The 12,500-nt window shown below is 42.7% G+C and overlaps 1 protein-coding gene across 1 annotated transcript in view; it reads right to left on the bottom strand.

The window, feature by feature from the left end:
* FBXW7 (F-box and WD repeat domain containing 7) overlaps window positions 1–12,500 on the bottom strand; it is a 541,360-nt gene that overhangs the window by 426,650 nt on the left and 102,210 nt on the right. Inside the window, exon 2 of the mRNA XM_078775834.1 lies at window positions 6,113–6,757. Coding sequence (XP_078631960.1) covers window positions 6,113–6,757 — 645 coding nt within the window. The remainder of the gene's footprint in view (window positions 1–6,112; window positions 6,758–12,500) is intronic.

The raw sequence follows: 12,500 nt of genomic DNA, 5'->3' as shown, positions 1-12,500 counted from the left end.
GAGAAGGCAAATTTGCAATTACCAAAACTAACAGCAATAGCCACAGACGGTGCACCAGCTATGTTGGGATCTGGAAATGGCCTTGTAGGGCTGTGTAAAGCTGACGACCGTTTCCCTGATTTTTGGACATTTCATTGCATCATCCATCAAGAGAACCTGGTGTCTAAGAAGCTGAACTTGGGATCATGTCATGAAACCTGTGCTAGAAATTGTGAATTTTATTCGCACTCATGCTCTCAAGCACATACAGTTCAAAAACCTCATAGCTGAACTGGACGAAGACCTTCCCAATGATCTGCTTCTCCACTGCACTGTGAGATGGCTTTCAAGAGGTAACATGCTTTCCCGTTTTTTTGAACTTTTGGACCCAGTGAAGCTGTTTCTGGCAGAGAAATATAAGGACTATCCTGAGCTACATGACCCCCAGTGGATGTCATATTTGGGGTTTCTGATCGACATGCTGCATCATCTGAACAAACTGAATCTAGATCTGCAATGGAAGTTAAAAATGCTGCCTGACCTGGTGCAGTGTTTTCACATTTGTGAACAAACTCAAGCTCTTCCAGACCCATCTTCAAAAGGGAGAGCTCACACATTTTCCCTCCTTGTTGAAGGCAAATGGAGAAGCAGCTGAGGTCACAAAAAGGAGCATTGCACGCTATGCAACACTGGTTGAAAATCTGCAGCAGAGTTTTGAAGACAGATTGTGCAACCTAAAGAAACAACGGCCACAGATCACATTCCTCATCAACCCTTTCACTGCTGAATCGGATTGTTTAAAAGCCCCCTTCGTGGCAGATGAAGCAGCATCCCAGTTGGAGATGATTGAACTTTCTGAGGATGACAGACTTAAATGTGTCTTGAGAGAAGGAACCACAGGCACAGAGTTTTGGAAAATTGTGCCCACAGACAGATACCCCAGTGTCAAACAGGCTGCACTCAAGCTAATGTCAATGTTTGGATTAACTTAGGTCTGTGAATCAGTTTTTTCTACACTGAAACAAGTGAAGTCAAGACATCGCTCTGTTCTTGTGGACACACATGTGAAAGACTTGCTCCGAGTGGCCACAACTGAGTACAAGCCAGACCTGAAAATGATTGTGGAAAACAAAGACTGCCAGGTGTCCCACTGAGGTAATAAACGACCTATGAAAACTGTTAAGCTATTTATTATGACTAGGGCATTGCCCGTACGTGGGTGCCCGTTCCTTGCCAATGCCCGTACTATATATATATCTAAAATTATATCCCCCCCCCCCCCCCCTCTATTTACATGAAATGGTTTGGTCCATTCGCAACGACCACAGAACCCCCCCCTCTATTTACATGCAATGGTTTGGTCCAAAGCGAACGGTTTGGTCCATTCGATGTGATTCGATGATTCGATGTGAATGGTTTGGTCCATTCGCAACGACCACAGAACCCCCCCCTCTATTTACATGAATGGTTTGGTCCATTCGCAAAGCCAAAGCGAACGACCACAGAACCCCCCCCCCCCCCCTCTATTTACATGAATGGTTTGGTCCATTCGCAAAGCCAAAGCGAACGACCACAGAACCCCCCCCCCCCCCCCCCCCTCTATTTACATGAATGGTTTGGTCCATTCGCAACGGCAAAGCGAACGGCGAACGGCTAAATCGCCATAGCTCGGTAAGTACTTGTCCGATTAATTTCAAACCTTGAAAAGGCACATCCTCGGGTCCCCAGCAATATACCTGGCAAGTTTCAAGTATATCGGACCGGTAGTTGTCGAGAAACAGCGGTCACAGACAAACGTACAGACGTACAGACGTACAAACGTACAGAGATTACTGGAATTATAGATAGATAATTATGACATAACCATAATACATATAATTATTAATTATGTCATTAGGCCTATAATTTGCTGTTGTCGTGTGAGCATGCAGGTGTTGTGCGGCTCTTTGCAATGGTGTGAGGGGATTTTTTGGCTCTGTGTTGGACTGGTTAGCCACCCCTGCTCTAGAGGAACACTACACTACACTCTTGCCCCTCCACCACTCCTTCGCAGCCAACACCATCATGCTTCATCATAATTAAAGCAGAGTACATTTTGCACAGTACAGTAAATAAATATATTAATTACACATTTACGTCATTGTTTTTTTGGTTTTTTTTCGTTTGTTTGTTTGTTTTTTGTATACAAGATCGAGGCTCGTGTAAGAGCTAACATTAATCACAAAAAACAAACTGACACATAAAACATATGATAACGGGAGCGGGAGACAAGATGGGGAGAGAGAGGGAAGCACAAAAGTACAATTCTTGTCAAAATATCCCGAGAATAGCCAGGGTTTCCCTGTAATGCAAGGAATGTGATCAATATACCATGATCGATACAACCAAAAATATCACCACTGTGCATCCATTGCTTTTGGAATGGCATCTAAACAATGGAGTGCTACCTCTGCCGAGAGAATCTGGCAATTGTGGAGAAGGCTCATGAAAAGTTAGCAAAATCCCACAGAGCCCACCTTTTGTTTCTCAATTTCAGAGTCAAGGGTGGGCATTTATGATGTGGTGCAATGGAGCTAGAAGTGTGAAAAAAATTCAGTGTGCTTGGTGGTAAGTGGTGGCAGAAATGCCATTATTCCCCGATACACCACAGCTGCCACACGGTATAAATAATAACAGTAATGTCCCACTAAAGTGGGGAGAGCTTCTGCCAGTACATGGATTCTACGCTTACAAATAATTTTTGGTGATTTGAGGCTCAGTTTTATTTTTATTTTTTTCCCCTTTAGAGGTGAGGCTTGCAGAACAGCAAGGTATAACTAATTGGGACAAACATCGATGGAATGGCCAAAAAGGAAAAGAGGAGAGGAGGAGGGAAAGAAACAAACAGAAAAGAGCAAAGTGCAATAGCAAGTAAAATGGTTTGGAGTAGAGTGAAAATGACAGTTCTGGGACACGTTACCACAGAGACCGCCATAATGACGTCATCAAATAACCTGCATAACCACAAAACCATATACAGTGCCTATATAAAGTCTACACCCTATTTCAAAATTTTCACCTTTTGTTGCCTTATAGCCTGGAATTAAAAGGCATTAAATCAAGACTTTTTCCACCTTTATTTACACGTAACCCACAACTTCTAACTGAAATACAAATTCTACAAATTTCAGAAAATTCATTAAAATACAAATCTAGAACATCTTGGTTGGATAGCTGTCCACCCACCTGAAATAATACTTGGTGGAAACACCTTTGACAGCAATTACAGCTATGAGTCTGTTGGGATAGGTCTCCACCATACTTTGCACACCTTGATTGGGCAATATTTGCCTATTCTTCTGTACGAAACTGTTCAAGCACCCCACGCAACTTCACAGAGCTTTAACTCCTTCCTCCCCCGCCCCCCTCCCCCTCCCCATATATGACCCCATAGACCACCTTAGATCCCGATTCTTTTAAATGCCGAGAACAAATGCTGGTACATCATGGGTGATGAACGGAACACTGTGGACAAATTTATTCGGAATTGTATGTGTAGTTTCTCAGAAGAAATCAAATACCTACTTTGGCCTAAAATATATTTCCGGTCTCTGGTCAGCGCGCGCATCGATTTTGACCCTGCGCGTCAACAATTATTTTTTTTTCGAATTTCCAACGGTACTTACAACAGCGCGCGCCTGTTGTTGCCGGGCCGGTGCGCTATCTCGGGAAATACGGGTCTGTGAGGGTCGCCATTGGTATCGACGTTCGCGCACGGTTCTGCTCGACAAAACGTCGTTTAGTTTGTTCAAATCCAACCAGCCGTTCCAAAGATATGAGTAGTGTTGTGTGCCGTGACGTCATGAATCCAATCGGCTGGATATTGTAATTTATTGAAACGAAGACGTTCTTTGTAGGGTTCGTGTGAAGCAACCAGAAGGCCTAGAGAGCTGCGGGTGGTCTCGTTAGTTAGGCCTGGATCCTATCTCGTTTGTCATGAATTTGTAGGTGTCTGTGATAATCTGGTGGACTGGGAGAAGAGATCGTGGGAGCCCATCGGCCTGTTAGACCACTTGTGCATGCGCAGTGTTGAGGCGATTGACGCATTGGAATGTTTGATGGTACTTCGAGGCGATCTCGAGAACGAAATGGCAGTCTATAATATGCTTGAAGAACTTAATGATTTTCAGAATAAATACATTTTAAAATAACTTGAGCTTGTGTTCATTATTTACAAAAAAGGCCTACCAGTCCCATTGGCCGTCTTTAATTTCTCTCTGGACGGCGCCACAGCAGATGAGGAGGACCGCAAGGCACGACACAAAAAACACCTCTATATGTGTAATCCATGCTTTTCAAAAAAAAAAAAAGAAGAAAAAAAACCCGCATCGCCGCATCAATTCTGGAACTTTGGTCTGACCAGAGACCAGCAATATATTTTTTTCGGCCTAATGTAAGGTGAAGCAGAACACGAATGGCCACACTGTGATCACAACCTGCAAAACAAAATATACATTTTTCACCTCCTCTGTCCATTCAACTCATCTGTGGATGAAACCTTCGTAATAATTTTTATTTGACATAAAATTAGATTTTTTGGGGGTCCCTCATCGTAAGTAACACTCGACCCAAACAAAGCCAATGGAAATCTGATGCAAAAAACCCAGGCAATGCATTAATCAGCAGAGACCCATGAGAAACTTATCTAATCCTCGGCCAACCAATAAACCAAGATGGTGGCCATATTATTTCATCCGTCAAAGTTGTATTTTGGGACAAATCCTATTTTTGAGGCACTGCTCTTGGTAAATAAAGAATCTACTGCATCACTTTGTAGACAATTGTGCAGGGAGTTCCTCACCCATACAACACGCAGGCTGTGACGGCATCTTCTCTGCTGATGTTGAGGAACTTAGTGGCCAATTTACTTGGAACATGTCTGTTGATGAAAGAAAGACCCATATCCTCACCATGTCCCTCCATAAAATGGGCTTGCAAATCCTATAACTTATTCTGTGGTCAGCCTTGGAAGTGTTACAGCCTCTCAAAAACTCCTGGGCTTCATTATGAATCTGACTTGGGGAAGGTCACATCTCCAATATGGCCACAAAAGCAAGTCACTGGTACAGAATTATCCACAGAGCAAAGCCATTCCTCAGCTTATAATGGTGTACAAGGCCTTCATCTGAAATGACATGGTATATGGGTCTCTGGTGTGGACTGGTGCAGCTGCTTCCCATCTTGCTGTCCTGTATGCCGTAAAATACAAAGCCGTCCTCGTCAATGGCATCGCACCACAGCAGACTGTCTCAGCGTACGCTACTTGCTTGCCGCAGGAAGCTTGATGAGGTTCCAGTCTTTTATTGAGTCTATCCTGGTCTTGTTCCTTCATACCTCTCCACCAATGCTTTTGGAGAACAAGTAATGTCTCTGCTCCTTTGTAACCTTATCCGGCATGCATGTCTGAAGGAGATCTGGCAGATACTTATGATCTCGCAGTTATGGTATAATCCTATTTGCATCTTTGGCTCACCATGGTCATGGAATGTCTGGTTTCAGAACACAGGTGAAAACATTTGCAGTCACTTTAAACAGCCAAACATCTCTCTTCTTCAACAATTTTCAAATAATGCCCATAGCTTCAAGAAAAGGTGAAAATGATAACCAATACGAGTGAAAGATTTGCAATCTGGCTTCAAGTGAGAGTTGTTGCCTGCACACACCAGTATGGTTAACTTTACTTGTTACCTGCACACACCAGTATGGTTAACTTTACTTAAGTTGAACGGTTACACAAGGAACCAGCACAGAGTTCAAAAACAAATGTGTGTGCATGTGCAGGTGTGTGCGTTTCGGTAGCAAGTTCAATGCGTAAAGTGATAGATGGCATCTCCATTCAGATAGTGCATTTCCAGAATAACAAAGGTAGTGTGTGCTCACAATATCAATTTTCATTTGAAAACTCAATGCTCCATGCAAATTCATGAAAACAACTGACAAAACCAACTCTCTCACTGCTGCAGTCTGAAGGATGATCACAGTGATCAAAGCTTGGAGCACAGATCAAATATATAGTAACAGCACAATAAATGAACATTGTTCTGATTATAAAAGGATCAACTGACAATAAAATTATCCAAACATTTTGACTCACCTGTTGCCGCACGTGCACCAAGGCCTGTTTGAAGGTGATGCCTGAGGATGCACTCTCTCTTCCAAATGGCATCACACCTTCGGTCACCTCGTCGCTCTCCCCTGAGCCCCCTTCTTCTTCCTCCTCCTCCTCCTCCTCATCCTCATCATCTCCATCATCATCATCTTCTTCTTCTTCTTCATCCATCATCTCCTCCCCATGATATATTGCACTTGCATGGCCAAAAACAGCTGGTCCAGGAACTGGCTTGAAGTTGTTTTGCTCTCTTGACACATTGTCATCGACAACTTGATTGTGCTCACCTTCCTCTTCAAGTCCATCTCCTTCACCTTCTTCCTCTTCTTCTGCTTCTTCTTCTTGCTGCTCCTCCACATCAGCATCCCCTTGATCATCTTCCACTCCCTCCTCTTCTTCATCTGGCTCGTCTCCATCATCATCTTCTTCCTCAACTTGCAAACGACCTGTTGCCTCGTCCCTTCGTCTTCGGGGCAATCCATTAGCACGGCGGCGCCGCTCTGTACCTGGAGCAGGGCCTGCCCCACTACTGGATCTGCAAGTCAGCACCTCATGGTTCATTTCCTGCACCCAAGCACCAATGCCTCGCACCCTTGCAAGCTCCTCCACCGATTCAAACCCACCGATCTCCTGTGGGAGACACATTGGTTGATTGACCACTCACGTACAAAATAACATTAAATTGTATTAAATCACAATTTTTCCACCTTTATTTACACATCGTAACCCACAACTTGCAAGTGAAAATCAAATTCTATCAATTTCAGAAAATTAAATAAAAATACAAAACTAGATTATCTTGGTTGGACAAGTGTCTGGTCAGGTCAGTCTTTTGGGACTGCCACTGGTAACGTAACCCAGTGCTACCTGCTTCATGCTCGGGTTGTCGGCGACTAAACCGACATGCCTCACTGGCTTTGCTCGTGGTAGCCTAGTCAAAAAATCTGAAAATGTGCCTTTATAGAATGATTGAGGCATTTTTGAGTAAAAGCAAACAAACCACTTTTTCTGGGGTAGTTTTTCATGCTGAATATGAATCTGTTGTTTGCCAAGCCCAAAAATGCGTAATTAGGTCACTAATCAAGGTCAAAGGTCAATGAGTGCAAAATTCAAAATTTTTGAAAAAATGCTTTATTTTACATCCCCTATCTGTACATTTCAAATTATTTTACAATATTTTGTCTAGTAAGGTTGCTAAAGCTTTTCAAAATCTTATTTTTAAAGGAAAACGTGAGGACACATCTATGCTCATTTGCCTTTATCTCTGTAAGGGGCGACAATTAGTTTTTGCGTAATTTGCTTGCAGTTTAACCTCTAAATGCACAATGGGGCAGAGTTTTTATGCTCCTATTGATGGTCTAGAGATAGATTTTATAAAGACAGAATCTAAATGTCACCGGTAAACAACATAGATCAAAGGTCAATGAGTGCAAAAGTCTTGCAATGACGTAACAGTTACTTGCACTTGAAACCATCCCTTTCACTCAACAGTGAAAGTGGCTTCATCTTTCTGACCCCAATGCATTTGCCATGTTTGTCAAATCATTTCCATTCAGACAGAGCAGGGTGTTCTTCAATAGACCCTTAATGATGAAGAATGAATCTAATAGCCTAGCATAAGCCATCTAGTTCGTACCCTAGGCATCAGGCATTAAACATTTCAGGAGTACAGGTAAGGGTCTTTTTAAGATTGTTAAAAAATGAAATATAAAATCAAATGAAAGTAAAGGAATGCATTCTTCTTTGGTGAGATACATGTACATACAAATGTGTAATGTATGCTTGACATCTCACATCATAGGCAGGCCTACATACATGTACATTTACCTAACAGTAGTAAAAAGACAGGCAGGGCATGGGCATTGACGATGAGTGCCTAATGCATCTACCACTAATGAATTAGTGATATCGGTTAGATGTTTTGTCTTGAAGAAGCTTTACTTTGTGTCTGAGAATAAGATTAAAACCCGGGCCAACACTGCCTGCGCTTATTCGATCATTTAAGGGCTGTTGCAGTATATCATACAACGTTGTAGTTTTCATGGTCAGAACATGCGTGCCTGGTGCTTAGTTTGGTTTCTGTTTCTCCCCTCAGGCCAACCATGGAACCTATTGCCAGCCTCAAGCGACAGCGTGAGGATGTGTCGTTTGAACTTTGTATCATTTGTCAGGGAACTAGCCAGGTCAAAGATACGATTTTCAACCAGACAAACCAGGGTATTGCTGCCATCAGAGAGGCGACCGAGCTCCGATGCAAACTTAGACACTATGAATTTCGATCAGCCGTGGACAGGTTTTCGACTCTCTTTGCAGAGCCTCCAGAAAGTCTCCCCAAACTTAAATGGCATAAGCTATGTTACTCTGCATACACACACAAGGGGAAAATAAATGCTAAGCTAGCCAAGGAACAATCGAAAAACGAAAAAGATCCTGAAAGAAAGAGTGTTTCGGCTGAAGCATGTCCGTTTTTACGCAGTAGTACTACTAAGATGAACTGGACATTGTGTATGTTCTGCCAGAACTTTGACAAGAAGCAGAAGACAAGTCGTGTCACAACCTTCAAAATGAGTAATGAAATTACGGAAAAAGCTAAATTTGTACATAACATCTTAGTCCGTACTGCAAATGAGAATGATTTAATCTCAGCTGAGGCATGTTACCATGTTAACTGTCTTAGTAAATTCTTTAGGGATGTCAAAAGGGCGGAAACTGAAAGCAAATCAGCAGACATGGCGATATCATGGTTGTGTCAAGAGCTGCGTCACTCTGCTGAGAAAGGGCACGTATTTGAACTATCTGCAGTGTTCGAGAGGTACAAAGAGTTAGCCAGTGAGTGCGACGGCACAATTCCTACATCGTATCTTAGTAGACTGGGGACTTTTAAAGAAACTTTGTCGAATTGCATTGGGGACATTTATGAATTTCTTGTGCTAAGAAATTTGGCGCCTTCAGAGAAACAAACTTTGCTTCTTCCACGACATTTCAGTCACATACCTCTTTCAGAAATGGTGTGCGGTCAGAACAGTGCAGACTATATTCCCATATTTAGACAACAGGATGATCATTTTCTGTCTTTAGTGCACGTTGCTCTGCAACTCCGCAGTGATATCATGTCACATCCTGCATTCGAAGGTTGCGATGTAAGCGAAAAAGCAGAGTTGGCAAGTGTACCACCATCTGTACTCATGTTTGTGAATATCTTGCTTGGAGGCCAAAGTAGTGTCGATGCTGAGTTTGACGAAAGTGAGATGTCTGAAACTGGTTGGGTGAAGAAGACAAGGGTCCTTAGCATTGGACAAGACATGGTCTATGGTGTATGTGGAGACAAGAAGGCACCGCCTAAACACGTTGGAATGGGTATGACGCTGCACCAGTCAACTCGATCAAAGAAATTAGTTGAGCTATTCCATAATGCTGGGCACATAATCAGCTATAACCGGGTTCTTAGGTATGACACTGCCATGGCTGAAAACACTCTGAAAGCGCTTGATCAAGAAACTGGGGCAGTTGTTACCAGCAACCTGGTTTCGGGACGATTTGTGCATTTTTCTGGCGACAATATTGACATCAATGACTCTACCCTAGATGGCAAAAATACATTTCACGCTACTCAGTTAGCTGCCTGGCAGAGGGGGCCATCTGCTGAAAGCGGTCGTGGAGACATCAAACCATCCAATACGTCAACGTTGGATATACCAACAGCAGTTGAAAAGATCCAACAACAGCAGTTTCCGACACCATCAAAGAAGGTCACAGAAGATGCTGAAAAGTTCATTTGCCATATCTACAAGGAACCATCTGAGAACTGTAATCAAGCCCGCATTAAACTGTTCAACAAATGCCATGCAACGGAGACCCTACCTCCATCTAGTGATGCAGAAAAGTTCCACATAGAGCGTGCAAACTACCAAAGTTTCATTTGGAGAGAGGCCAGTAATCCAATGACAGATCTGCCACCGCCGACTGATTGTGGATGGAAACTCGTTGATGACAAGTTGTCACCGGTTCTTACAACTTTACCGTCAATTCCAAAGGGATGCCGAGAACTTACTCAGTGTGGTTGCAAGAAAGGTTGCAGTTCTGATAGTTGCTCTTGTCAGAAGTGGGGGAAACAGTTCTGCACTGAGGCCTGCAAGTGCAATGCCAGTGAAACACCATGTCGAAACAGGCCAAAGTAGGGGGGGGGGGGGTCAGAGCTTACACAGTTAAGCTAATTGGCATTCCCCTGGATGGCTCCTCCTTCCAGCCAATCAGTCTGACAGACTGCAATTGATTCAGGATTAATTAAGAATACATGTGATAATGATCAACTGCCTGCACTCCAAACATGTTTGCCATGAAGTGCATTTTGCGCCTTGTGCCATGTAAGTGCACTTTGCGCCTTGTGACCGTTAGCCTTAATTAAGTGGCTAATTAGTCAAATATTGACATTTAGTGTAGAAAACAATCTTGCTATTATATAGGACTCAGGTAAACCACTTCACTGATGGTATTTAAGGCAACAATTCAAGTGAATTAAAACAGTATGTCAAAAAACGAAAAGTTGCTTCATTACGGATATATTCGCAAAAATCTGATTTTTTCCCTTCACAATTCCCTTTACTTTCATAATTGTGAAAAGCTGTAGTAACCTTACCAGACAAAATACTGTAAAATAATTGAAATGTACAGATAGGTGATGTAAAATAAAACATTTTTTCAAAAATTTTGAATTTTGCACTCATTGACATTTGACCTTGATTAGTGACCTAATTACGCATTTTTGGGCTTGGCAAACAACAGATTCGTATTCAGCACGAAAAACTACCCCAGAAAAAGTGGTTTGCTTGCTTTTACTCAAAAATGCCTCATGAATTCACGTTTCCCAGAAATTTGACTAGACTATGGGGAGTGTGACTGACACCTGCCAGGACCAAAAATAACACCTGGCAAAGGGCGGGTGAACTCCCGTAGGGAGCAAACAGCCATCCAGTAAGGAGTTTGTGTCCCCTAAAAAACACCCATCCGGTTTACACCAGTTCAGGTCATCCCAAAGACTTTAAAAATGGTATGTGCTGCTTCCTTGCTTGAAAATGATAGAGCACTGACAATCCCCATCGGTTGGCATTCACGGGGAGGAGGAAATTCCTCTTGAGGAATCTTGAGGAAATGCTCCACTGAGTACGGTGAGAAAAGCAGCGCCATTGTTATGACGTCACTGGTAACCAGAGTATCCCAGGAAGTGACTGCACTTCCCCCAAGCTCAGTGGCCATGTTGTTTGTCTCATCAGTATGGCTGTGTGTGTGTATGTGTGTACGTGTGTGTGCACATGTGTGTACGTGTGTGTGCATGTGTGTGCACGACTGCACGTGTGTGTGTGCACGTGTGTGCACGTGTGTACACGTGTGTGTACATGTGTGTACGTCAGCTCGATTACTTATCCAATGTATATATTTTTTAAAGTCTCCGGAATCAATTCCTACTATGCCTTATCTTACTTTGTCCATCGTGAATCTGTTGGTTGATTCAGCAAATTATATTAAAAGCTTCTCTCGTCATTCTTTACAAAAGAAACAAAACAAACTCGGTTTTTATGCATCTAGTTCGTTTTCGTTGTGAAGAAAAGGAGCAGCCATGTACTCAGTCTCACGAACTGTGTTGCTTGTGGCATATAGGTCAGACTTCTCCTTCCTGGATCTGACAGACAGCATTAGCCTATTATATCTGTGTGGAGTATTGTGAAATTCTAAAATCATCATATTTATTAATACTAGGGCATGCCCGTACTATATCTATATCTAAAATTATATCCCCCCCCTCTATTTACATGAAATGGTTTGGTCCAAAGCGAACGGCTTGCGAGTACGGTGACAATCCCCCCCCCTCTATTTACATGAAATGGTTTGGTCCATTCGCAAAGCCAAAGCGAACGGCAGTTACGAATCGCAGTTACGATGAATCGCAAAGTAGTTTTAATTAGTTTTAAAACATAGTTTAACGCCAACATAGCGGCAACATAGTTTGCCAACGTGAAATAAATGAATACGCTCTCAAATGTGCCGTCCGAGGCAGAGTGTGTTCGCCACGTTCGGCACACGCGATAGCTCGCTGCTCTCTGATTGGTTGAATCGTTTTTTGGACATAGCTCGGTAAGTAATTGTCCGATTAATATGAAACCTTGAAAAGGCACATCCTCGGGTCCCCAGCAATATACCTGGCAAGTTTAAAGTATATCGGACCCGTGGTTGTCGAGAAACAGCGGTCACAGACAAACAAACAAACAAACAAACAAACACACATACAGAGATTACTGGAATTATAGATAGATAATAGCAAAGATATCGCGGCATATTAATTAACAGCAAATTTAAAAAAAATCCTGAGCAATCGAGG

This window comes from Myxine glutinosa, chromosome 4, assembly GCF_964187855.1.
Source record: "Myxine glutinosa chromosome 4, kmMyxGlut1.1, whole genome shotgun sequence".
Classification (NCBI taxonomy): domain Eukaryota; kingdom Metazoa; phylum Chordata; class Myxini; order Myxiniformes; family Myxinidae; genus Myxine; species Myxine glutinosa.
This window is presented reverse-complemented; position numbering and strand designations above follow the sequence as displayed.